This window comes from Onychomys torridus, chromosome 8 (genome assembly GCF_903995425.1).
Source record: "Onychomys torridus chromosome 8, mOncTor1.1, whole genome shotgun sequence".
NCBI lineage: Eukaryota > Metazoa > Chordata > Mammalia > Rodentia > Cricetidae > Onychomys > Onychomys torridus.
This window is the reverse complement of record NC_050450.1, coordinates 76,638,914-76,666,640: the sequence shown is the minus strand read 5'-3', so window position 1 is coordinate 76,666,640 and position 27,727 is coordinate 76,638,914. Positions and strand designations below refer to the sequence as shown.

The 27,727-nt window shown below is 49.2% G+C and overlaps 1 protein-coding gene across 5 annotated transcripts in view; it reads left to right on the top strand.

Moving 5' to 3' along the window:
* The window catches only part of Msi2 (musashi RNA binding protein 2), a 245,157-nt gene that overhangs the window by 190,644 nt on the left and 26,786 nt on the right, over positions 1-27,727 (top strand). For all 5 annotated transcript variants that reach the window (XM_036195661.1, XM_036195662.1, XM_036195660.1 and 2 more), the window contains exons 4-5: positions 3,964-4,078; positions 12,098-12,172. In XM_036195661.1, coding sequence (XP_036051554.1) covers positions 3,964-4,078; positions 12,098-12,172 — 190 coding nt within the window. The remainder of the gene's footprint in view (positions 1-3,963; positions 4,079-12,097; positions 12,173-27,727) is intronic.

The window sequence follows — 27,727 nt, the reverse complement described above, 5'->3', positions numbered from 1 at the left end:
CTCTGCTCTGTTTACCTCCAGCACCCAGGGTCCAGGAACCAAGAGAGCCAGCCCATCCAGATCTCGGGTCTACAGTGTCCTCTCTCGGCCCTGCCTTGTAGGCGTGACCGTTACAGAAGCCTCATTGGGGGTTGGAACTTCCAGGTCAAAGCTGGAATGGCTGCCCACTATATCGCCTCTCTGGAGGAAGTTTGTCACTGGGGGCAAGCCTTCAGGAGTTTTGCTTTGTTATTGTGTTACAATGTATTTTTAGTATGTGTGTCTGTCTGTCTGTGTCTCTGTGGGGGGGGGGGTGCGCTTATGAGCGCGCGTGCATACACACACACACACACACACACACACACACACACACACACACAAGTGCCAGATAAGATTCCCTAGAGCTGAAGTTAGAGGAAGCTGTGAGCTGTCTGGACTAAAAAATCAGCCTTCTGGCCAGGCATTAGTGGTGCATGCCTTTAATCCCAGCACTTGGGAGGCAGAGGCAGACGCATCTCTGTGAGTTCAAGGTCAGCAGCCTAAGCTACAGAGTGAGATCCAGGACAGGCGCCAAAGCTGCACAGAGAAAACCCTTTCTCGGAAACCAGTCCCTCCCCCTCCCCCCCAAAAAAAATCAGCCCTCTGGAAGGACAGTGTACATTTTTTTTTTCTTTGAGACAGAAACTCACTATGTAGCTCTGGCTGTCCTGGAACTCACTATGTAGATCAGGCTGGCCTCAAACCCACAGAATATGGCTGTCTCTGTCTCCTGAGTACTAGGGTAAAAGGCGTGCACCACCACGCCCAGTTTACAGTCAATACACACTCTTCACCACTGAACCTCTCCAGCCTCCAGGCCTTGATGTTTATGTATCTCAGCCCCTCTTTTTCCCTGCCCTTTACTTGCTGACTACAGAGTTTCCTCACAACTATAGCCATGCCTTCCTTCCCAAACTGTGAGCCCAAACAAGCCCTTGTTCGCTGAAATCGCTTCTGGTCAGGTATTTGATGACAATGGGAAGAAGTAACGCACTGTCCTCAGGGCCCATTGAATAGACAAGAATACATCGTCTGTGTGTGTGTGTGTGTGTGTGTGTGTGTGTGTGTGTGTGTGTGTGTGCGCGCGCGCGTGCGCGCGCGCACGCCACAGCATTTGGGCAGTAATCAGAGGGCAACTGTGGCTAGCAGTCCTTGGCACAGAATCTGCTTCTTTTTGACTACCTACACCAGCTTTTCTAGCCCACAAGCTTGCAGGATTCTCCCATTTCCTCACTGGACTGCTGGGACTATAGGTGCTCAGGCCACATGTCTATCTCTTCCATGGGCTCTGGACCTTTGAACCCACGTCTTCATGCTTGTATGGCCCATGTCTTCATCCACTGAACCATCTTCCCAGTCCCCAAAATAGTTTACTTTGAAGATATGTGTTTCTTTTTGTTTGTTTGTTTTTTCGAGACAGAGTGTCTCTGTATAGCCTTGGCTGTCCTGGAACTCACTCAGTAAACCTCTAACTCACAGAGATCCGCCTGCCTCTGCCTCCCGAGGGCTGGGATTACAGGAGTGCGCCACCCCCTCCCTAGCCCCACCCCTGTGAAGCTCTGTGTTTGTTTATTAACTTGTGAGCTGCCTGTTTGTCTCTTTGTCCTATTTTTCTTTCACCTTGTTGATTTCTTCTAATCTACAAAACAAAAACAAATAAATCCCTTTATCTTAAACATGTTTGTCATGCACGCTGAGTGATTTTTGTCCATTTTTATAGACATTTGTAGTTACCACTCTTCAAAGATCAAGAGTAATACCTCTCTCTCCTTCAATAAATGGCATTCAACATTCAAAAAAAAAAAAGAAGAGGGGGTCAAGATCATGATGGGGAAACCCACAGAGACAGCTGACCCGTGCTAGTTGGAACTCACTGACTCTGGACTGACAGCTCGGGAACCTGCATGGGACTGAACTAGGCCCGCTGAATGTGGGTGACAGTTGTGTGGCTTGATCTGTGTGTGGGGTCCCTGGCAGCAGGGCCAGGACTTATCCCAGGTGCATGAACTGACTTTTTGGAGCCCATTCCCTGTGGGGGGAATACCAATGGAGAGGGGCTAGGCTCTCCTTCAACTTGGTATGCCAGACTTTGTTGACTACCATGGGAGGCCTTACCCACTCTGAGGAGTGGATGGGGGCAGAGTGGGAGGGAGGTAAGGAGGTGGGAGAAGGGGAGGGAGGGGGAACTGGGGTTGGTATGTAAAATAGAAAATATTTTAATAAATAAATATATTTAATAAAAAGAAGAATACCTCTTACATGGTTGCAGAGTATTTCAGGTCAAGTTTTCCCCTTGATCAACAAAGAATTGCTTTTCTTTCTTTTTCTTTTTTTTTTTTTTTTTTTTTTTTTTTTTTTTTTTTTTTTTTGGACAAAACCTTGCTACATAATCCAGGCATTCCTCAAACTTGTAATCCTGCTTCAGCATCCCAAGTGCTTAGATTAGAGGGATACACCCCTACTCCTGCTTTATAATTACTACTAAAAATACTTAGTATTTTTAATGGGAGTGTCTGGGATGAGCCTGTCTCCCAGATTGATCCCCTGCGTAGGCACCCCTTTTAAGCAGTGTATACTGCACACAATTTGGCTAGCGCACTCTGGCTGCCTCAGACACACCATAAGCAACTATAATCTCCTGCAATACAGTGATACCCCTGGCAGCTGCTGGACCAAGAGAAGCTTTTGCTCCTATACCATATGTCCCCAGACTGTTTTCAAATAAGATACCTGATTCTTCTTCCTCTGTCACCGTCAGGCTCCCATGCTGTTACTGTTGGCTGCTCTGAGTGCCCTGCCTTGCCCCTGCAACAGCTCATCTTTATCAGCAATGAGCTTGATTTACAGCCAACGGTGCTTGTTAAATTCGCTTGTAAACTAAAAGCAAGTAATGCTGAGCAAGCTTAGGCAGTCCCGTCAAACCACGCAGGAGCTTCCGCAGGCCACGGAATTGTTTACTAGAGTTTGCTTTTTATTGCATGTCTTTATTTATGTTGGAGTGCATGCGCCATGACATACGTGGAGGTCTGAGGACAACTCTGAGAATCAGTTCTCTCCCCCCACCATGTGAATCCCAGAGAGTGAGCTCAGGACATCAGGGGTGACTGAAAATGAGCCATCTCCTTTAGTCCTAAGGTTTTTATTTTGTGTAAGTAATACTGTTCAGTAAGTGACCTCTGTGTGCCTATGTTGAATAGGATTGTGAGGTTTTAGAGGCAGAAGAGAAATGGAAAGATTAGCAGCCACCAAAAGACACACATGCTAAATGCAAAACCAGTAACCCATAGGAATGGAATCTATGTTAGACCTCGGGACTCCCTTGGGAAGTAGGATGGTGTGGGGTTCCTTGGGCATGGTGACATCACTGACCTGGTAAGTGTAACTGGCTTCAGGGCCTTTGCCTGCCAGGGTGGAATATGGTATGTTACTTCTGAGCCTCTGAGGTTGAGTTTTCTCATCTGGGAGATGGAGCCAAGACCGAGTACCCTCTCTGTTTCATAAAAGAAGGTCTCTGATGGCCTGATGTGAGGAGTCCCTAGCCTTCAGGACCATCAAGGAAACTGTCTAAAAGGCCAAACAGCCATGAAAGATGCTTATAATTGCCACCGCTGCTGTTATCCACAGGCCCATCCATCAGCTGCCACCGCCGTCTCAGCCATCATGATTTCTGCACCAGGTTGCAGCCCCATGTGTGTATCTTTAGCTTACGTCCTCGCTGCCCTTCCAGAACCTAATTTCATCCTTGTAGGTTTTTCCAAAGCAGGATTTGCACAAGTGGTGTGGTTTCTTAAATATTTATTTTGCAGGCCATTTACTCAGCACAGCTATTTTTATAGTGAGTAAGGAGCAAGGCTAAAAATAACAGCTCGTAACCCGATCAGTTCTGCGTCTGACATTTCCGTGGAATTCATTTGCATCTCATTTGTCCTCTTTTCTGTTTAACAGGTAGAATGTAAGAAAGCTCAGCCGAAAGAAGTCATGTTCCCACCTGGGACAAGAGGCCGGGCCCGGGGGCTGCCCTACACCATGGATGCGTTCATGCTTGGCATGGGGATGCTGGGTGAGTCTGCACAGGTGTGGGTTTGGGGGAGCACAGTAGACTGGGGGTGAGGGTTGTGGCAGCCTGTACATGCTCCTGAGTCACTTAACCGTCCCTTGCCTGATGTGAGCTTCAGTTTACCTGCGAGAGCTGCCGTTTCCTCATCTTCTAGTGAGGGTGGTGGCTTCCTCTTTGAGATGGCCATGGCCATCAGTGGAGCATCTCGCCTCATCCCTAGCTCATGGTGTACTTAGACTGTTTGCCCACCCCTTCCTCAAAGACAAAACAGAGCTACCCTCCCTCTCAGTCCCAGCCTTCTTGGCCCAGTGAGAGTTCCTGAGACCTAAGAACTCCTTGCTGGCTTAATTTGTGTGGACTCGGGCTACATTTTTCTAAAACTCAGAAGAGGCACTGAAGGGTGGCAAGGGTGGGCACTAATCCTGTCTATTTAAATGATTAACATTTTTCTCTTGGGATATCAAAATTTGCATTTAAATGGATGTTTTAAATAGCCTGTTTTACTCTTTATTTGCAAAAAAAAAAAAAATGATGAAAGACAAAGTGTGTTTGTTCTGACTAAAAATGATCTCTCCTGGCTTTTAGAGAAATTGAGTTGCATATTATGCCCCTTTCCTTAGAGGTATCTCTGTCCGCCCTGCGTAGATAATTGAAAATCTCACCGCTTAAATGGCATGAAAGATGGGAAAAGCGTAGGAGATGCGTAATGGTGTGGGTCGCAACAATAATTAGAAATTTCAAGGCGAGAGAACGGTATTTTAGTGCAAGTTATTGTGTGTCGGGAAAATACTAATTAAATGGGATAAATGGTCGTTAATGGTAAAATTCCATTCAGGCACATGAGCTGTCTAGTTTTAATGGGTTTTCATTTGGCTTGGCTAAGAGTCCCTCTTCTATATTGTTTGATAAGCTCTTTGTATGTTTTCAGATTTGCTCCTGTTGAAATCATTCCTGGCTTAGTTTTAAATGTATGAAACTTTTCATGCTCTCACAAAGAATTGTATCTACTTGTCTGAGAAAATAACTTGGGCAGGTAAAGCTATATTGAAGAACTTTAGAGACGGAGAATGGTGCCATTGAGAATATTTTTGAAATGGCCAATCTATTAATTCTCGTCAGATTAATTTTTTAGGCTTAACAGAGTTTACAAGAGAAATCCTATTATAATTCTTTAGAAACTGCCTGTGTGGTTCTAAAACTTACCTAGAAATAGAAGCATGAAAGAAAATAAAAAAATAAAGTGTTTTGTTTGTTTGTTTGTTTGTTTGTTTTTTAAGAGAAATCAGAAAACACCAGTTTGACTGTATCTTAAAGCACCGCATAAAGCTACAGTAATTAAAACAATATGGTCGGACTGGAGTGCAGCTCCATTGGTAGAGTGCTTACCTAGCATGCCTGAAGTCGCTGCCCAGAACTGGGAGTGGTGGTGCACACCTGTGAACTCCGCACTTAACACTCAGGAGGTGGAGGCAGGGAGATCAGAAGTTGGCTTGTGTATTGAGCTCAGGAACTATCCTATGGTAGACAAGATTGTCCCTGGCTTCTGTTGGCTTGACCCCACTAATTTTCTACTTAACAGTGAGGCAGCTGTTGTGTATTCAGTAGACACCGCTTTGACTATTGAGTCTGGATCAGGCTGGCCATTTACAGCACCACACTCCCTGGGGTTGCTAGACAGGGGCAGCGACTGAATGGTGGCTTGTCAGAGAACAGCCATGTTCTCTATCAGAAAGGGAATTGAAGGCAAGTCTGCAGTGGGCTGTCACTTAGCCATACAAGTTGGAAGATTAGGTATGGTGAATGTATTTTTTGGCATACCACACTTTGTCGGTCTGTGGTAAGTTTATCAGGGTGTAACTCCATCATCAGCTCTAAGGACACACACTTAATAGAGAAAATTCAAGACTCTCCATAGATCGAGATACATGTAAGAGGGTATTTGTGCGTTGAAATCGCTACATACATGTACAAGCCACAGGTTTCTCACTGAACTGGGAGCTCATCAGTTCAGCTAAACTGGCTGGCCAGCGAGCCCCAAGAATCCTTCTCTTTGCTTTGAGTACTGGGCTTGACTACGACACCTTCCATTTTTATATGGCTGTTGAGGAATCAAACTCAGGTCCTTAGGCTTGTGCAACAAGCACATGACCAACCAAGCCATCCCCCCAACTGCATAGTTATTACTTCTAAATGATTGTTAGAACCACTGAGAATTATATTATGTTGCTCTATGGCAGACTACTTAGCTCGCCATATAGGCACCCTCGATGGCCTTTCTGTCCCTGATGATGCAACGGGGTCCATGGGCCCTTTCAGAGGAATTGGGAGGAAGACTCCATCCTCCGTAACTGCTTCATTGTTTTCCTGTCTTTCCTCTAACATGGTAGTGTGGCCTGGGGTGGTCTCCTTTTTGGGTAGGGTCACTACCTCCATAGTGCAGTGTTTGCATTGTCAGTACTGGAACCCATGCTATTAAACTCTCTTAACAGTTTGCCTGATGGACTTGGCTCCTACAGGAAAAAGAAAAAAGAAAAAAAAATCTAATCCACTGAAGAACCAGGCATGGTGGCACACACCTGTAATCCTAGCACTTAGGAGGTAGAAGCGGGAAGATCAGCAGTTCAAGGTCATCCTTAGCTACATGGCAAGACTGGGGCAGCCTGGGCTATGTGAAAACCCTGCTTGATGAAAAACAAACAAACAAATCACTGTGAATAACCAGTCTCAGTGGCACACAGCTGTAATTCTAGCATTAAGGAGGCTAAGGCTAGACCACAGATCCTGGCCAATCTGAGCTACATCGTGAGACCCTGAAAAATAAATACTCCTTAATGAAGGGAGTTTCCAAGAAGAATATTTAAAAGCAAAGTATAAGCCACTGAAATGTTAAATTCACTCATCCAACATGTGTTTACCGAGTGCCTGCTGTGTGCCAGCATGAGAACTCTGCCTCTAGTCTCAGGGAGCCAGTGTTCCAGTCAGGAGCTGAGACAGTCAGCTTGCTGGTCTCATGACTAGGCACCATGGAACTAATTTTTAAAATACTTTTCAGGATTTTCTCCATCCTTTGGGGAGTCTCATGAAAGGGAAGCTGATGAGTATTTCGGAGTATGGCATTCTTTCTTGATTTCTCTTGATACAGCTTCCAACATCCTAGAGGAAAATGCAACATGTTTTGACTTTCGCTTTCATGGCCTTTAATAGAATAGAATAAAAGATGGTAAGAATTCCTTAAAAAAAGAGCATAGGGGCTGAAGAGGAGGGGAATTGCTCCAAGGTCCACCTCTTTCTTCTGAGCCAGACAGAACCAGAAACCATGCCATTGGAAAGGTGCTTTTGCAGCCTCCAGGTCCTGCCCCATTGTCCACATTCTGTGGGAACACCCGTCGTCATCCAGCCTGATGCTGCAGAATCGCCCTAGTTTTTCCTAATGAGAGTGGACTTAGTAAAATTAAACACATGCCTGTTGATGTATTTCATTCTCTTGGCCTTCTCTGCCTTCAACCTCATAATCCCACTGCCTTTAATGCTCTTGGCCTGGTTTGGCACATGCTGTTTATTAAACACGTGGTCGAGAGAGAAAGCACAGTGTTGAAGCCTTGTGGGAAAACTTCCCTTAGCAGCTGGGGGAGAAGAGAGATGCTTTGAGCCAGCTACGAGTAGCCAAACACATTCTTATCCTCACTTGTCTCAAGAGATCCTTGCAAAACCCTGGTTACAGTGCTGCCGGACACTAATGCTGTCTAAATTGAAAGCAATAAATAAATAATAAGTAAAATCAATAACTGTTGAAAGGGCCCAGGGAGCTGTGATCTGCTGACATTCACTCCAGATCAGGAGATGGACAGAACCCACTGCTTACCTTCCTGGAGTTGCCTATAGACCCCACTGGACTTTCTCTTTCTCCCCAAATGCCAGCTTGGCTGTCCTAATTTGTGCACATATTTCTTGGCAGACAGAAGCAGCTCAGAATCTGGCCGTTCCTTGCCCCTCCAGAGCAGTGGATCCATAGAGCCTTCTGAGTCTGTGCGACTACTGTCCTTTGCTGGCCAGTGTGGTGTGGGCCAGTTCCATGTGCACATCAGCCCTGGATTTTTTTGTGATATGGCCCATGCCCCCAGGGGACCGAAGCTTTCCTTTCAGATAGTTTTCATTAAGGTCAAATTAGTGGGTGTGTGGAGGAGTCCCGACAACCTGGGAGAATTCTTGGGCTGTGTGGCTTCACAGAGCGCCTTCACATCCTTGCCTAGGAGGGGCTCTTGGTACTCGGTCGACCTTGCCGAGCTACCATAGTAGCCCCAGGCAGTGCTGCACGTGTAGCAAACACTCACTGTGCTCTGTGGATAAATGGCCCTTCTCTCTTGTCTCTGTAAAGTCAAGGGCCGGGGAAAAGCCTCCTTTTTGGACACTTGGTGGTTGAGGAAGCGCCTGGAAGAGCCATGACCCATCCAGGATGCAAACATCTCTAAGTTAGGAGCAAAGATCTAAAGGCACGGTTTTGAGAGGCCTGTGAGCATCCTAAGGAGGGGGCCACATAAAAAACTTTCCAGCACACCCTTTCCCTTTCTGACTTGTACAATCACAGTGGAAAGCAAGCCTGGGTATGAGGAAGGTGGTCATCCAGGCAGAAGGCTTGATTTTTTTTTTCCTTTAGTGACAAGAGATAATTACTGTGGGATTGATCAGGCATCCAGAGTACTGGAGCAAATAAATTGTGCAGTGGCCAGCATGGGAGGGGCCCAGCTGCTAATGGAAGTGGTGGCTGGGTCATTCTGCTGTAATGTGGCTTGATGGAGCGTTCGCGTGGGTCTCCTGTAATGTGCTATTGATATGCAGCCAGCCAGTTTCCCCTGGACGGCCTGGGCCCTGAGCCACTGGAGCAGAGCTGGGCTGCACAGCCGCAAATGAAGAGGAAAATTGAAGTAATGTTGTATTATAAATTTATAATTTCATCTGCCTGACAGAGGCTGTTCAGTATTGGGGGTATGGAGATGAGATCCCCCAGCGTGGCAGGTGTGGAATTTTCATCTCCGTTCCTTGGGCGATGATGATATTGGCCTGTCCGGAAGAATGGGGTGAGGCCCAAAGGTTGCTTGCACTTGGCTGTACGTGTCTTCTGTTGAAGACTTTAGGATCTGCGTGAGGGAAAGTCCATGCAGTCAGGTCATACAGTTGGCTTGAGTACCAGGAGAGACCAGCCGTTCCACTGTTCCTTACCTACATCCAGGGAAAATGATGCATGAGCTTTTTGCTCTTGCTGTCAAATTAACACTTCAGATTTAGGACCCTGCTCTGAAGTTGGCAGCAAAGGAGCCATTTTTCTTCAGGAAAGCCCCTAGGCAATAGTGATTTGACCATTTGCCTATAATCCATTTATCAATATTGTTGAAATAGTGCTATAAGAAATCTAGCCCTGAAAGATCTGATTTGATAGTGGGTGATTAATTTAGAGGAGAATTGAGCTGCCCAGCCAAGAAATAAATTCCAGACAACAGCCCGTTGCGTATGCGTCCGATCAAGATCTCTGGGGCCTGGCCACCGCTCTGCCTTCTCTCTCCCATCAGGTACTCTGAGCTCAGTGGCTTAGGCTCCTGCCCCTCTGAGACCAGTAGGGAGAAAGTTGCTGAGGCATTCTGTCTTACCTCTCAGCCAGTGAGGCATCAGAGGCCTGGCAGATAATATCACCAGGACAGAGCCAGTGACAGGGCCCAGAGGAAGAAGAGGTGTAGCCTGATTGGCCAGTGAGTTCAGTAGGACTGCACTGTGGGAAGACTCCAGCTGTAGCAAGGACCACAGCTGGTCATTGCTGAGAATTTGGGCACATTAGTGCCGCTGGTGACCTGCAAAGCTTTCTGCCTGTGGCAAGACTCCAAGACTTCAAGAGAAAGGGGGAAACCTCTCTGCCTTAGGTCAGAGTCCTATGACAGAATCCCATAGGTCTTGATCAGCTTTTGAATTGACATCTACTTCTCAGTCCTGAAGAGTAGGAAATCCAAAATCAAGGCAAAAGCCTCTGTTCATCACGACAGTACTCCGGCCTCACACAGTGAGTCAGTGGTCTCCCTGGAACCTTCCTTGAATGAGCATTAATCCCATTTATGAGGGCTGTGCTCTTGTGAACCAATCGCCTCTCAAAGGCCCTTCCTCCTGATACAGTACGTCAGGTTTATGGTTAGGATTTCAGTGTGAATTTAGGGAGACTCAAGCCTTCAAACCACAGTCATCCCCAAGGGAGTGGTCCTGAGCCAGGACTAGATTCAGGTCTCCTGACCATGAGTGACCTGGGTCCAGTAGTGAAGCCATCAACCAACATCTACAGGAAAGAAGCCATGCAAGGCCTAACTTTGTGCCTGTGAGGTACAAACACTGCCTGGCAGTGGGAAGAGCTCCAAGACCTGACTTGTGATGGCGAGGAGAACATAGTGAGCAGGTCTTCACCCCCAGCCTTGGCTTGCAGGGTTGGAAGGTGCTTGGTGTGATACTCAGTGTGGAGGTAGATAATGAACCCCCAGAGCTTGTATTCAGGTGTAGTGTACGAGGAGAGCAGGAACAGGTAGAGAATGGCCACTGCGCCCTGTCTTCTGGAAAGCTGTCACGAAGTCTCACTGAAATGGCTTTCCACCATCTTTTCAGTGGAAATAGAAGAAATACCTCTGGCTTCTGGAGACAGCAGAGATTATTAACAGCGGTGTGGTGGTGCTCAGACTTAGCAGGGAGGCTGGGGAATGGAACCTGGAAAGCAGACAGCAGCTTAGAGAGCTAAGCCCTCAGAACTCTAGCTGCCAGCCAAGGGGACAACAGCCCAGCAATGGCCTGGTCAGAGAGCCACTTGGCACCTCTGGATGCTGGATTGTCCTGCTGGTGCCAGAGTAAACTCAGAGTCACCTGCCCATCCTCTGTCCACTGGCTCTGGCTGCAGGTCCCTGTGAAGGTTTGCATTGGCCTGCCTCCCAGGCAGAGGCAGAGTTCCTTCAAGGGCTGGCCAGACTGACACCCACCAGACAGCCACCTCAGATGCCAAAGCTGAGGGCTAGCTGGTGTGCTGGTAGGAGACCGAGGTGACATTTTTGGAGTACGATTGTACTGAGCTAACCCACACTGGGTGGAAGGAAGCAGAATCAGTCTCTCGGGACAAGGCAGGAGGTAGCTATGGAGCTGCTGTGACCAAGGGAGTTAGGGTACAAGAAGGCTCCATTCACCTTCACTGTGGTCAGAATCAAGACAGGGGCATGAAGAATGAGGTGGACAGTGCTGCAATGACCTTGTAAGTGGGAGATTCCGTCCAGGTTGGAGCAGGCCCACCCTCTCTAGGACTCACCAGAGGGCTCTCAGCACCCCTCAGTTCATGATCACCCTAGATCACCTGCTGCAAAAGGATTTGGACAGACTCTCTACCGTGAGTTGTCCATAGAAACTCTGCACCTGGCCTTCAGAGCTCAGCTGGAGCTTCATGGCCCATATTTCCACACAGTCCCTCTGGAGACGCACATCTGTGCAGTGTCTGTACTAGGACATGGCCCCTGCCTCCCCCAGCTGTGGCTTGCTGAGCCGAGAGGCAGCCCTCTGTGTGGCTACTAAACTGCCAATCCCACAGTGCCCCTGCCCTGTGTGGTGCTCTGGATCCTGTCCACTGCCTTGGAAGAAGGCAGTACAAGGACTTTAATCTCCTATTGTCAACATCTTTAAGGTAAAGTACATTCAGGGTAAGCTCTCCAAATGTCAGAGCCAGATGCAGGCACCGTGTTCCTTCTTCTGTGTGGCATTTACTCTACAAGTTCATGAATGTACCTGGGCTGTGGGTGGCAGTCTGGCTGCCTAAATACGGGTTAGTTGTAAACATCCTGATGGTCACACCTCGAGGCGTGGGAGAGAGGGGATCCAGGGTCTGGATAGAGATCCTCCCCAGAGACACATCATTCTGTGACAGTAACTGCAGCTGGTGCTCACTGCCACCTTCCCTGAAATGTCACCCCACACCCAAGGCCACTGTCTGACTCCTCGTTCTTTCTCTCTGTGTTCAAGGCTACCCCAACTTTGTGGCAACCTATGGCCGAGGCTACCCTGGATTTGCTCCTAGCTATGGCTACCAGTTCCCAGGTGAGTGGCTTGGATGCTGGGGTTTCCTTGAGGCTAGTGCCTCAAGAAGAGATGGGAAACCCCTTCTGCTCACCTGCTTTGTCCTGAGCCTGTTCTCTGTCTTCTCCTGGGGGATTAACTTCAGGCCCAGGGCTTGTTGCTGCCTGTCTAATGCCTCCCATCCGGCCTCCCCCCTCTCTTCTAACCCACCTGACTGCCTTGATACATTGGACTTTTCTGGTATATGTTGATGAGGTTGCAAGAGTCAGACTTGTGCTTTGTGCCCTGAACAGGCTGTGCAGATTCTCATTCTACTCTGCATAGACAGCAGAGCATGGCACAGCCCCCACATTCCCTGGTGCTTCAGCTCTGAGGGAGCCAGTGGGCGTGGTCTGGGGAAAATGGGGAGACGCTGCAGGAAGTGATGCTTTATTGGTGTTGCTATTCTTTATGAGGTAAATCTCACCATCAAGCGGTACAATTGAGACTATATTAAGGTGCCTAGTGTGTCAGAGTCAAAGGCCAGATAACATGGCCAGAGCTGATGTAAGGGAAATCTGTGCTCCATGGTTCTCTGGGGGGGGGGGGGGGGGGGGGATTACACTCAGTAGCTGTACTTGGGGTTTATCACATCTCTACACGAGCTTCTCTCCAGGTCCCACTAAACCCCAGCAGTCCGGTAGCCCACTTATAAAATGAACATACAGACGCTTATATTATTTAAACTGCTTGGCCATTAGCTCAGGCCTACCATTGTCTAGCTCTTACTCTTATATTTAGTCCATTTCTATTAGTCTATACTTTGCCACGTGGCTCGTGGCTTACTTGTACCTTACATCTCGCTTGTCATGGCGGTGCATGGCCGGTCTGTCCTCCCCAGCCTTCACTTCCCAGAATTTTCTTCTCTGCTTGTCCTGCCTATACTTCCTGCCTGGCTACTGACCAATCAGTGTTTTATTTACTAACCAATCAGAAGAACGCATTTGGCATACAGAACATCCCACAGCATCTACTTGGAGATCTAGGAGAAGCGATGAGCAGAAGGCACAGAAAGCTGGCCTGAGACAAGGCTCTCTGAGCCTGAGGAGCTAGAGCATGGAGGAAAGGTCTAAGGTAACACGGGCCTCAGCTCAGGCTTTGAGATGGTGACAGATGTATAGGGCTGTGTCCTGTGATTCTGGCCAGCATTGGAGACCTAGACACTTATCCTGGCTCTGGTACTAGTTGGACAAGTGGCTGTGGCACATCACCTACTCTGGGTATCACTTCTCTTGTTTGTGAATGGACGTTGAGTGGGACCTTTGAAAGACAGTCAGTACATCTCTTTTTTGACTTTGGGGTCAGAGAGAGAAGGGAGACAGAGCCACAGAAATTCAAGATGGGTGGAGTGGTTTCCCTGGGACCTAGCAGTTCCCCATCTGGGAGATGCTGTTAGCAAGGACTCTTGGTGGGCCCTCCCTACAGCCTCTCTTCAGCTTGTAATAGCTTGGACTCCTGTGCCTGAAGGACAGAGAATCTGTATTCAGGCTAGAACTGTTCCTAGTTCATCCCTACTTCAGGTAGAGCTCCCAAAGCACAGAGACTAAGAGTCAGAGTGAGCAAGATGCAGCAATTAGTTCAGGCAGCCTGACTGCTAACTTCTAATACTTCTCTGTTTGCCAGCATCCATTTGTCAACTAGGTTCCATTGGCCACTAAAATTTAGATCTGTAATAATTCAAATTCAGGAGAAAGGAAAACCTGAGTTCTACATTCACACTGGCCACATTCCAGTGGCTCAGCAGCCACATGAGGCTGGTGACTGATCTCAGAGTGGAGGGTTCTGTTGCTCAGTGTTGTTCCAGAGATTAAAAGATATGGTACTTTAGAGGTGTGTACGTGCAGAGTTGGAGGATTACAATGTAAAATACTTTGGGGACTAGCTGAGGTGGACCCCATGCTAAGACCCCTGTCTTGTCTGAATTAGCTTAGGAAGCATCTGGTAGTATCCTGACTCTATGGTCCACATCCTTGGGTCTGCCCCAGACAGACAGACATGTCAGAGTGACCTAGCTGAGGCTGGGCAAACTGAGGTAGTGTTCCTCAGGTGCCTGGCCCCTTCTGGGAAGTCAAAGCTTTGATAAGGAGTGGGTACAGTGTCTATGCCTGGAGATGCTGTTCATCTTCATCATGGTGCCAACTCCTCAACTGTGGCCAGTCACTAGGCTTAAATCTGGTAGAAATTGGCCTTGAAGGCAGACAGTGTTCCCTGGCCCATAGGGTGAGCAGTCCATCCTCAGCCACCAAACTTTCTGTTTCCTGTCCATTTGTATCACACTTTAAAGCCTCTTAGATTCTCTTACCCCATGACCAGAGAAGAACAACTATCTATCTGCAGCTGATGAGGTGGGAGCCACCCAGCCTTTGTCTTAGTATGTCAAGAGCCAGGTTGAGGTCAGAGCTCACCCCACTCCTGACCCTAGCCCCTGGGAGTTGTCCTTCATGGAACGTCAGCCCCCATCCACTTGTTCTAACACCCTGCCAAGGTTCTAGACACAAAGCCTAGGCTGGCTCCTCTGTCCCTCCAGAATCAAACTTGACATTGCCACAGAGCATAAGACTTGATGGGCTTCTAGAGCATGGAAGCTTTAGGATGTTCTGACTTCATCTTCTGCCGCATACCGTAAGGACTGTTGGAGGTAGGTGTGACTAAGGAGGCAGAGAGGCTGCAGAGAGGTGCTCCAAAAGTGCATAGCCTAGTGCACTGTCTTCTCCTCACCTGCTCTGGGCAGTTCTGTGGAGCGGTTCCCATGCCCTGAGGCTCGATCCTGGCACTTTCTCACATTGGCACAGCTGTCATTGCCGCCAAGTTGTCCTGATGGTTTTTCTTTGTGTTCTCAGTGGCCTTCCCCTGTGCCCACTTCCCATATCTAGCCCCTCTGAGATGACGTGTGAGTCCCACACCCCTCCTAGGCCTTCTGAGTCCATCATAGAGGAAAGCTGGAAGAAAGATGACAGCCCCCCCCCCCCGCATCCCCCCCCCCACACACACACACCTTACACCAGTTCTCAAACCACACCCTTCACTCACTAGCAGGAACCTGGCCCTTCTCAGCACACAGGAACCTAACCCCTTCCAGAGTGTTCTTTGCATGTATCTGACCTTTACATCCATCTCAACTGACTGGGGTCCAGGTCTCACCCCACCTGTGTGACTTAATCCCAGCAGATCTCCCTGGGTCACACAGCTGTGTTAAGCGGGTTTAACGCCCTCAGCCACCTGAAGGATTCTTTGAGAACAAACACCACAATGTGCTAAGAGATGGGTTGTATGGCCTTGGGTCAGTCTTGGGTTGGGACTCTTTCCTAGGAAGGCTGGGGAGCCTTCAGCAAATGGCTGCCGCCTCTCCAATCAGGGGGTCTTCCCTAGCTCTGTATTCTCATCAGTGTTGAGTCTGGAATTGTGGTCCTGCAACAGTGGTCTGCCCACTTCCTCCCATCATCCCCTTCTGGGCTTCTCCCTTCTGTTTACTCTGTTAACTAGTAGCTGTGTTTACCCTGTGTCTGGTCCTATTTCACTTTTCAAACTATTTGCTGATTTTGATTCATGAGATGTAATTGTTATCAACAAGCTCTTAAAAGAGGCATCACAAGTGGGGCTTTGCCATCGTTTCTAGAGAGTACACACTCCTGCCAGAGCCACCCAACTGCTGGCAGGGCCCACTGAAATCTGTCCTGTCTGGCTGATTGAGTGAATGAACATGATTTTCCCTGTTTTAAATTCTGGAAGAGACCTCATTGTTTGGCTTTGTTTTGTTTCAGAAAACTTTCTGCTCCTGCCCCCTCCCACTTTGCTTCCTGGATGCATTGTGACAGTCCCCCGTCCCCCAACTCCCCGGAATGTAGGGACCTGTTCACAGACTTTGTAGGGATTCCCCGGAGCGATCATGGGAGACATTGCCTTTTTAGAATAATGATCAAGCAGGCTTGCTGGGCATTTCCCAGGGCACAGAGTGAGCTTTTAAGTGCTGGTGACCCAGAGGGATCGCAACGGTGTGATCTGGAGGGAGCACCTCTGTCCTGTAGTGTGGTGGCAGCGTGAACACACACGCACCCTTCTGTAAAACTGTGTGGAAGATGGAATCTGAATGAGCAGCTGTGTAAACACTGTCCGGTTGCCACTGTCCTTTGGGGCCTGTCTCTTGGTGGCCGTTGCCACAGTGAACTCATCTGTTTTTGAGAAGGGACAGCAGAAGTCACCCTGGCCCTGCCAATTGTTGCAACCCAGGGGCACAGATCCCCACTGGGCTCCCCTTCCCCAACCACTACCCTAGCTGTGTGCCTTACCCCTACCCCATGGGACCTCCCCAGGGTGGAAAGGGATAGGACGCCTGGGGCCGTCCAAACCAGGCTACATCTCAGGGCTAGCACCCTGACAGTCACCCCTATCCAGAAGGATCTTGTCGTGATGACGCTGTCCACTTCCCTCTTTGAAATGTCCCTACTCTCTTGAGTTAGTAACAACAGTCCAATCGGGCCCACGAAAGCCAGAGTTCGTGGGCAGTACCCATGGCTCTGTTTGACTGGCCCAGTGAGAGCAGATCTGTACATTTGCATATCAGCATCCTTGGAATTCATAGAGTGGGTGGGTGTGGCAGGGGGGTCTGGGCAGTTTGGCTCCCCTTGTTAAAGATAAACGGATGCAGCAGTTGCCCAGTTCCCTTCCGTTGCTCTACAGGCCTTTTCATGAGTGGTGGTGGAGGTTGCTCTTCCAAAACAAAACTCGTAGGCTCTTCCTCTTCTGACTTTGACCTTGGCGTCTGTGAACTGCTTTGCTCTGGTGAGCATGTCCTAAAGTGCTCGCCTCTCAGGCAGTTCAGTTCAGCCATTGTGAATTTCCCCACTGCTGTAAATAGTTCATCGGCACTGCTCCCTAATGACATTTTATGTTTCCCTCTGTAAGCAACTGAGGTAGAAAAATAAATTGTTTACTACGGACATGCTGTGTGCTGCCGTCTCTTAGCCTGAGAGTGTCCTGTTCTCGCTCCAGGGGAGGTGAATGCACTAAATAACCGGGATGGTGACAGCCAAGTTCATTCTGTAGAAGCATGCCAACTCCCCCTGGCTGCTGCCTGGCCCCGGCTCTCCCCTCTTCCTCAGCAGAGAGCCCTGTGCTTTCGCTGGAGGTGATCTGTCCTTGAGCAGAGACAGAACATCTGCTCCCACCAGCTGTGGGATAGCGCCCCAGCCCGCCCTCTGCTGTCACTCTCTCCCCCCAGTGAAGACAGCACCCGGAACATTGCACATCTGTGCATCAGGTGTGGGTCTGCACACTTGTGCACAGGCCTAGGCACACATCTTACATTTACTCTCCTATCCCCAGAGCAGTGGGGCTCAAGGACAGTGGACCTGTTTCTGGATGGAAACCTGAAGGGTCTCTTGTTTCAGGGCCATCTGGCCACTTAGTAGCCAGGTGACCATGTTCTCTGAGTAGTGACAGTGCCTTTCTGATGGAGTGAGAAATGAGGGGTAGAGAGGGGGAGGGAGGGAGAGGAGAGAGGCTGCAAATATATCATGCAACTCAGTAAATGCTATAGAGTGAAAATTTTCAGAAATAATGAGCATTGATGTTGCTGATGAAGTAAGCTTTCCAGGGTGATTTCCTCATCCTCTACCCTCATGATGGTGCTGCCTGGATCTGCTTTTCAGCCATTGGAGTGGCATGGGATCCCCTGGGAGTTGCCAGGGCAGGCTTCGGGGCTTTGGGTGCATCGGTGATTGAGGAGCTGCCAGGCATTTCTTGGCCTAGGTGAGGTACAAATCAGGTTTCAGAATGAGTCTAGGCCTCCAAAGCATGGGGTAGGCTGGACGACGGTTTGCATGTGAGGGGTGATAGAGGCAGTCTTGGTTTGCATGTGAGGGGTGATAGAGGCAGTCTTCCGCATCAAGTTAGAGTGTGAAGGGCTAAAGGGCAGTACAGAACCTTCGAGAGTGAGTCCAGAAGGATGCCCCCTCCTGTCTGTGCCCCATCTCTCTCTCAGCTACATATTCCTCTTCCTTGCCTCAGGCTGGCTGGTGGCCCTTTGGGATCTTCCATCACTACTAAGGACAATAAGGTCACTATGGCGCCAACTGCCAAGTCTCACCTTAGCTACGGAGTGATCCAGGCAGCCAGGAGAGCCAGACCAGTGTCTTTCAACCCAGTACTTCTGCCTCGCTCCTGAGCCATCGTGTGTGAAGAGCAAGGGCTGGGTAGGTCCCAGGCTGGGGAGGCCCTTCTCCAGCAACTGGGACTAGAAATTCCCAGTCTGTCCCCTGACTCTTTAGCAGTGGAAATTGGGTCTCTGATGCACTGTGGCTGAATGAAAATTGGCTTTCTAGGCTTCCAGCCTTGGAATAGCCAAGGCTCGGCTGTCCTATTACCATGTCAGGACTCTCGGCCACTAAACCCCTCACTACCAGTTCTTCTCTCCTAGTTTCTTACTCACTGTCCGGTGACAGTTCCGGGTGCTGGCTGAGCAGTGTGCTCAATAGGAGGGGGCCTGAGTCGAGGCGCCCTGGCTTAGAGAGGCCCTGTTCATCTGGAGAGGATCTGAAATAGCCTTTGTCAGCTGAAGCTGCTGCTAGGTAACCTTGGTTCAAGATACAGAGGCTTTGAACAAAGAGAGTTTGATGGCCAGTCACATCCTGCAGAGGCAGAGTAAGCAGCCTAGATATTCAGGAGATAGTCCTTAAATGGGCAGGCTGGGGGAACACCCCTGGCTATGGACAAAGGGCTGTGACTTATACCAGCTACCAATTCTGCTTAAAGGACAGGATTCAGTAAAGCAAATAGTAAACTCTCCAAAGACCTGGGGTCCTGTCTAGAGTGTCACTGGGCTGCTGTGAGGAGCAACCCCAGGGCCTTTCTCCCTACTCCTTTCTCTAGCCCTCCAGAGTGATGGAGACCCTCGGGGTCAGTCCCAGTTCAGGAAAGGAAGGTCTGGGCATGCACTGGGAGGACTGAATCCCACCCTGGTCTCCTGTGTTCTGTTCTCTCTGGCTAAGTTCTCAGAGCCTTGGGCCAGAAGAGGCCATTCTAGGGCTGTCCTGGTGGACTCTCAGAACCCAGAAATCAGACAACCCTGCCCTACAGTGTCAGCTCAATCTCCTTGATCCTGCTTCAACTTCTAAGGGGCACTTTTCCTCACCCTCACTCTGTCCCATCCCAGAAATACCCACACTGGGGACTTTTGTGGCATCCATGTGGTGGCCTCTCACCAGCTACAAAGCAGATTTTGAAATGTCAAGGTGAGAGGTTAGCCTCCTAGGTTGATTGATGGAGCTGAGGATTCATGCATCTGGGCGGGGCCAAAGCTATAAGCAGGGCATGGCCTTATAAGGAAGAGCCTTTTCTGTCTGTCCAATCCCAACCCCTAATCTGTCTGTGCCCCCCTCCCCCCATCTCCAAACTCCTCTCTAGTGGTTGCCTCTTCACAGAGGCGCTCTTAAATTACAAGCTACCTCCCAGAGGCCATCCTGCTGGCCACCTGGCCCTGTGTATACTCTGGGATTTATCCTCTCATTTGAATATTAAAGGCAAGCTTAGTCAGGAGGCAGATCTGCTGCTTTGAAAGTCAGCAGAGCACCCCAAATCCAGCCAGGACTGGAGGGAGGCTTGTGGGGACTGTGGGTGTGCAGTATCACCAAGCCATCCTCGCTGGCATGGAAAATCAGGAGTTGACTCTATTCCCAGATGAAAGCACAGCACAGTGCCTAATAGGCACTTAATAAACATTTACAGAAATGAATTGGAGCAATCTGAATTGACAGGGATTGCGGGTTTCACTTTCGATCAGCTTTCTGTGCCTTGAAGCTGATCTGCATAGATGACAGGATGCCACTAAGTGAGCGCTCAGCTCCCCATGGTCACACCACACACCATACCAGACACACCCATCTCTCTGTCTCTGTCTCTGTCTCTGTCTGTCTCTCTCTCTCTCTCTCTCTCTCTCTCACACACACACACACACACACACACACACACACACACACACCAACTTGCAGAAAGATGAGAGAGTTCTTGCCTTAACTTGCCTAGACACTAGGCCTCAGTGTCCCTACCTATCAAATGGAAGTTTGCTACTGCAGCTCCGTGTCTCATAGGTTGCTGGGAGGTGGGGCGTCTGTGGGAGCAGGCAGGTTAGCAATGAAGCTGTGGGTGTGCACCTCCTTCCCAGTGAGCTGAGACCTGGTACCCACCACATCTGTCTCTTCTCACTGGTGCCTACAAGCTCTCCCACATCTTCTCAGACTCCTGCACCACCAGCCCCTTCAAGTCCCGCCAGGGAGACCCTCACCACCCTTCCTCAAGCCTTCCATTTTTATTTCATCAGCAAAAGTAAGTGAAAGCCTACAGTTGTACAAAACAAAATTACTCAGAGTGGGAAACTCTGGGTAGACTGCCAGGCCTGAGGGTCCAGGATTTCATGCCTTCCAGAACAGCCAAGGACAAGCAGAGAACAGAGGTGTGTCCACTACACCTCCCACCCAAGACAGAAAGAGATTTTTCACTGAGTTTGGCTCAGCCTGGGCCCATTGCCAAAAGAGCCCGTTGGTTCTCTGGTTGCCGGAGAAATGCAAGGTACAACCACCGCACCTGCCCAAAGCATCTCTCAGGGCACAGAGACACTGAGCAATACGCTCAGAGCCTACAGAAGCGTCCCATGTGTGGCCAGCTAGGGCATGCCCAGTATAACCCATGTGGTGGTGGCAGCGGACGCAGGAGCAGTGAGCACGGTGGAGGGAACCGTTGTGGTACCTGGAGAGCTGTTGGGAACAGGCAGTCTTGGTCTATTCCTGCTACAATAACAATACGTAGCCTAGAGCCAAAATACATTTCCTAGGTAATTCTAGATGCTGAGAAGTCTGAAGTCAAGGTACCCGCAGGTTTATTGTCATGGTGAGGGCTACTTCCTGGTCCACAGATGCCCGTTTTCTTGCCGTATCTTCCCTTTGTGGGGGGGGGGGGGGGGGATTGTGAATTCTTTGAATTCTCTTTTTTTTTAATGGTGTTTTTATTCTCTCCCCCCCCCCCCCGTGTGTGTGTGTGTGTGTGTGTGTGTGTGTGTGTGTGTGTGAGAGAGAGAGAGAGAGAGAGAGAGAGAGAGAGAGAGAGAGAGAGAGATGGGATGGAGTGTGCCTGCCAAGGAGCATGTCTGGAGGTCAGAGGACATCTTTATAGTGTTGGTTCTTTCTTTCCATCTTTATATTGGTTCTGGGCACTGAGCTCAGATTGCTGGACTTGCTCAGAAAGTGCTGTTTCGCTGGCTTGCTGGCCCTGGCTTCTCTTTTATAAAGGTACTGGTCTCTACAGAGAGAGCTCCGTCCTAATTACTGCTTACCTCCCAAAGGTCCCACCCTGCAGGTGAGGATTTCAACATATACAATTGGGGTGACAGACATATGCAGATCATAGCAGTCAATGCCCCACCTAAGCTTTGAAGCACACGGGACGGTTCATCAGGTAGAGTCTGGTGAGACGGCTCAGCAGTTAAGAGCCCCGGCTGCTGATCTTCCCAGAGGCTCTAAGTTCAGTTCCCAGCACCCACATCTGGTGGCTCACACCCACCTTTAGTCTTGTAGGCGGGGAGTCTGGTGCCTTCTTCTGGCATCCATGGGTGCCTGCACATGTGTGGCATGCATACACATAAATAAAAAGTGAAAGAAAGTAAGTTTCCCCAGTAAATGTTGCAGGGGTGTTCCAGATCTAGGGACCAGCAGACAGAAAGTCAAAATGCACATAACTCTGCTCCATCCTTCCCGTCCCTGCCTCCATTGATTCTGGGGTCACCATCCGGGCAGATCCTGTCCTTGTACCAAGGCAGACAGCAAGACAATAGACTCTGCTGGCAGGATGTCAGTGCAGACACTCTGTGATGCAGGAAGCCTCCTCTAGGCACATTTACCTCCTAAGACAGCAGCAGCCCAGCCTGTCACTGTACCTCCTAGTGATGGCCACTCAAGGCTCTCCTCATCCTGCCTGCAACCCCACAGTCTCAGCTTTGAACATTTTTGCTTTCAGGCAAGGCTAGAAGCAGGAAGAAGCTGCAACTCTCCCCTTGCCTTATCCATGCCTCCTCCACGCATTCTTCTTTTGCCGTTGGCCCAGAGTTAAAGACACCTATCATGTCGCAAGCCCTGAGCCCAGTGTTGGTGACACAGTGATAAATGAGAGACCAGTCCTCACTTGCTGGATATAGAAGAACAAACAAGATTCCACCCAGAAAGGATTCTCAGGCACTGCCATGCTGTGTTCCCTGCCCCCTGCCCCAAACCTGGAAGCTGTTGTTGAGAAATGTTGGGAGGGTAGCATGTCAGGGCAGAGAATGACGGGAAAAAGCTGATCCTGCTGATTCCACTTAGTCCCAGGCCTCGGGGACCTGTGTTCACACCTGTGATGATCTCAGCACAGGGCCATGGCTACCTTGGCCAGACACTCCCTGCCATCATGTGACCCTGCTAGAGTTCAAGCTTATGCTTGAGAGAAAACGACCCTTAGTTCACACGCAAATTATGCATGTTACCCAAGAAAGCCTTTTGGATGCCAAATCACATAAATTAATAGGATTTTAGAATAGGGAGCACCAAAGGGGTTTCTCAGCTCTGTTGCTGCTACCTTGGGCAATAATAATAAAAACGTAGAAATAGAAGTTTCTAGTCCACTTACGCTAAGCACTTCACACTGTCATCTCCTTCACTCCCCACAAAATAGGCACTAGAAGTGGTGTTTCAGAGAGGATTAGGTGTCATGGCAGGGCAGGACATGAGACTCTCTCTCTTTCCCTCCCTCCTTCCTCCGCGCGTGTGTGTGTGTGTGTGTGTGTGTGTGTGTGTGTGTGTGTGTGCCAGAATCGACCTTAGGTGGCAGTCCAGAAGCACTGTCCACCTTGTTCATTGAAAACAGGTTCTCTCATTGTTCTGGAGCTTGCCAAATAAGCTAGGCTAGTTATCCAGCAAACTCCAGGGATCCACCTGTCTCTACCAGTTCTGGGATTACAAGGACGTACTGTCATGCCCAGCACCCGCCCCCCTCACCTCCCTTTAATGTGGGTTCTGGGAGTCAAACTCAAGTCTTCATACCAGCAATGCAAACATTTGGCCAACTGAGCTACCCCCCGACTCTGCCTCTCTGCTTTAACCACCTTTGTCCTCATTTGCATCCCCTCTCTCACCTGCAGCCCCTTCGTCTACTAATGAAGTAGAGGTGGCTTTTTGTCCAGTGCTAGACGGTCACAAGGAAGTTCTTTGATGGAGTGGAAGTGGCCACCATCGTCATTAGTGTGGCTTATTGCCAAGGCCAGGCCTCTCACAGCCAAGGAAAGGAAGGCATAGAGAAAACTGTTGTTCTTAGTGCCAGTCTGTGAACTAAGGTGTCCCTCTGCTAGCTCTTGGGATCTTTCAACACTGTATTTCTGTACTCCTTGATAAATTGCTGCCCTGAACTCCAAAGAGCCCCGCCTCAACCTCTAGATTCTCCTGAGTAGAGTTGGTGCCCAAAACATCCTGTCCAGAGAGACACCAGGGTGGATGGTCTCCATGCTGTAGGGGATGGGCGTGGGGTTCCAGATGCTCATTTCTGGAGATGGGACCAAGGGCAGAGCTGGAGCTTCCGGAAAGCAGGAAGTTCTGGGTGTTCAGCACTGGCTGTCCTGGTCTATAGAGGTGGCTGCATGCGGTAGGGCTAGTGGCCGTGGGAACTCTACGGAGGTGGATCTGTTGAGGAACACCCCACCCCCTCATGGGAGGAAACTCAGACCAGGCATATCAAATCAAAATGGCTCAGACCATGTTGGGGGAAAACATGATTTTGGCTATTGTGGTCTGTTCTGTAAATAAGTAGTAGGAGCTCAGGGGTTAAGAACAGGTCTTGAGAACAGGTCTTGGAGGGTCCTTTGGCTAGCATGGGTCCTGAATGCAGTGCTCTAGCCCCCTGCTATGAGGACTTGAATGACTTGAGGTAGAAAAGGCCCAGAAGAAGGATGCTAGACAAAAGTCACCAGATAGGCCTGCCTACTCCAGGGGAAACTGGACCTGGTGCCACAGGTCTATAATCCCAGCTACTCAGCAGGCGTAGGAAAGAATCACAAGTTCAAGACTAACCTGAGCAACTTATGGAGACCCTGACTCAAAATAAAGGCTACAGATGTAGTTCAGTGGTAGAGGGTTTGCCTAGCTTGCTCAAGACCCTGGGTTTAATATTTAAAATGACAGGGAAGTAGAATATTGCTAAAACTGTCACGTCACAGATGCATCGTGATGCACCTTCCTTTATTCCCACCAAAGAGAGTTAACATGTTAAATGGCGACTAGGTTAAAACTTATCCAGGGTGGAAGCATGTTTTGTGCCTACCTTCCATGTTTTAGGGGTTAACACCCTGAAGAGAGCAGGCCCGAGATGTCTGCCCCTTAGCCCTGACTACCAGACAGCCTTGGTTTTCCAGTTAGGCTCCTCTGTTTCTTCCCCAGGGACAGCTGTCAGGTTCTCAATTATGTATTTTCTCTGCTGCAGCCAAGAACCAACGGTGAGACATTCTTAGCCCAAGTTCTCTTCAGCATCCCCCTGCCTCGAGCAGCGGGCCCTTAGCCCCCTCACCTGTCTGTCTAAGGGATCTGCACAGCCCTTGGGACCTCCTGGGAAGACTGGTCTCACTCCTCCGACAGCCCATCCAAGGTCAGGCTCCTGTTTTGAATGCCAAGGAGCTCAGGCCTTATTCTGTTCTTTCGCACCAGCTCTCGTCAAAGCAGACCATTTCTGTTTGATCCTGGAAATGTGTCCCTCTGGTGATGAGCTTCGCCTCCTCTTTGCAGCCTCCGTTCTCATGTGAACCCCTGGTTCCTCTAGCTCCAATTATGTGCCGCCCAGCTTTCTCCCAGCCTCACCCAGAAGTCGGAGTTGTGAATTCCCTATAAAACGCTGAGCCCTACCACCCCAGGCAGGCCTGAGCAGCCTGGGCCAGCCAGAGTAGCAGATGGTACTGTTTCCAAACTCATGTAGGACATGTTTCCTACATTCTGGGTAACAGTTTCTTCTTTGGGTGGCTTATTTTTCAGTGTTTGGATTCAGGAAAGCAAATTAGATTAGCCAAGACTGTTTGACACGGCTATGGAGCTGTAGAAACAACTTGTAGGGAGAGGCAGGGTGTGCCGGGGGCGGGGACAGAAGAACATTTGATCAGGCAAGCTTAGAAAAGACTGTTCACTTGGAAGAAAGATCCCTCAAGTCCTATCTCCTGAAGCTGTGAGGAGCTTCAGAATTCTTTCCATCCTTTTGGGGGTCCATGACCCATCCCAGGTCACAGAAATAGTATTGGCCCCACTGGAACTCCAGCAGTGCTTCCCAAGCCCACATCTCTTCCAAACGAATACGGAGAAAGGAGATAGAAAAGACCTTTGACCTCCCAGTCAACCAGACAGGAAGCAACGCCTTTTCAGTGTTTGCAAAGCTCCCCCCACCCCACCACCACCACCAGTAGCTTCCTAAAACATAGAGCTTCTTTGTCTACATTGTGCGCCAGAAAATTCCAGAAGGCTTGATTCTATTGATGGGAGTGGGGCCAGGGCAACCTGTGTTTTTTGTTTGTTGTTTTGTTTGTTGTTTTGTTTTTTTTTTGAAGCTCCTGCAGGTGAGATGGGAACCCACTGTTCTGAATTAGATTGGTCACAAGAAGTTGGTTCCCCACTCTATTCTCAGGAGGCCCCTTGCTTCTGTGAGGTGAAAGAGGTGACTGAGTATACAAATGCCCCACAACTTGACTTTTAAAAAGAAAAAAAAAATGTTTGTTATTAGCTGGGCTGTGGTGGCGCACACCTTTAATCCCAGCACTTGGGAGTAAGAGACAGGCGGAACTCTGTGAATTTGAGGCCAGCCTGGTCTACAGAGCGAGGTCCAGGACAGCCAGGGCTATACAAAGAAACCTCGTCCCAAAAAACGAAACAACAAAAAAGAAAACGTATGTTGTTGTTTTACTTGTTATGTGTGCATGTGTGTGCACACATGGAAGTCAGTGGCCAACTTTCAGAGTCTGTTCTCTGCTCCCACCTTGTTGAAGGGGGAAGGCCTTTCTTTTTTTGGCCTGTTGCAGACTAGATGGCCCGTGGGCTTCTCCACATCCAGCTTCGTCCACGGGATCCGAGGCACAAACTCAGGCTTATTGGCAGTGCTTTTCCCCATTGAACCATCCCGCCAGCCAGTGACGTGGCGTCTGTCACCAAAGGTCCTCAACTTTGACTCTATGCTGAGAAGCTTCTAAAGGTCCCAGTGCCTGGCTGTACCAAGGACTGAGTCAGTCATGATCCCGGGGACATCAGCAGGTGTAAACACCACGTGGTTCTCCAGCAAGAGTTGGAAATCAAAGTGTTGGGCAGAGCTGGGCACTCCTTTGTACCGTAGACTGCATCCTCCCTTGTGTTTCTCTGGGAGTGTGCGAGTTTCCATCCTGGGCTGGAGGACCAGGCGGGGTCAGGCTGCTGGACTGGCAGGTAGCACTCTCCTTAGCTATATGTGACCCATAGGAGCAACTGTCAGCCCTGCCTCACATACAATAGGTATATATCCTGGTCAGCTAGAGTTTGGGAAGACTTGGAGCTGGAGCCTAAGTGGGCCATGTGACTTAATCCTGACCTAGAAGAGATTGTCACACAGTCAAGAGAAATAAGATATGCATATAAAAATAGCTGTACTTAGATAATACAGAACCCAGTAGTGCCACAGAAGCAGGAAAATGTAGGTGCAGTATTATAATTTTTTTAAAAAAATTAAAACACTGTTGACTTATTATTTGCAGTGATGTCATAACTCCAAAAGGTCCATCAAGTTTGTTGCTCACTGTCAGTGATTTGGCGATATCTTTCACTTAGACAAGTCACTGACCCCAAAGTTATTTTACCATCAACCCCAGAGGACTTAGGATTGCCTTCCTCATAGACAGACAGACTCATGTGGGGCCCACAGGTAGGGGACTGTAACAGTCATCTTGGCAGCCACACTGCCTTGCAGCTGAGAGGAATAATGAATGTACCCTGCCCAAGTCAAGCAAGGTAGGGGTCAGCCAGGACTGAGGGCCAAAATAGCTGAAGAATGAGTCTCTGGCTCTGACCCCATCCACCAAGAATGCTACACGAACCCAGAATCCATCCATTGGCCTGGTTCTAATGTATCCAGGCATCCTCTCTAGGACTTGGAAGGTTCCCAGGCAGGAGGAACGTGGTCCATTCCTGTTTACAGGTAGCCAGCCTGTAGCTCCCAGCCTCTCTGGGATTTGCTCAGCAAAACATTCCTCCCCTTCCTGCTGGATTCATTGCTAATATATCATGTCCATTTTGGCAGTTATCATCATTAGAGATAAACAGAATACATACTGTTATTTTGAGCAGTGGAAATTGAGCTTTAAAATGGAATCAAGAAAGGAAAGTCGTGGTTGAAGGGTTACAGGTCACTACTCCCTGTAAGGAACTCAGGTAGGTCCCCAATGTCCTTGTGGCCACATAACCATGCCTTCTACTGTGGGGAAAGCAGGATGGGCCCTGTTCTTGTACACCCTGGAGCTGGTGGCTGGAG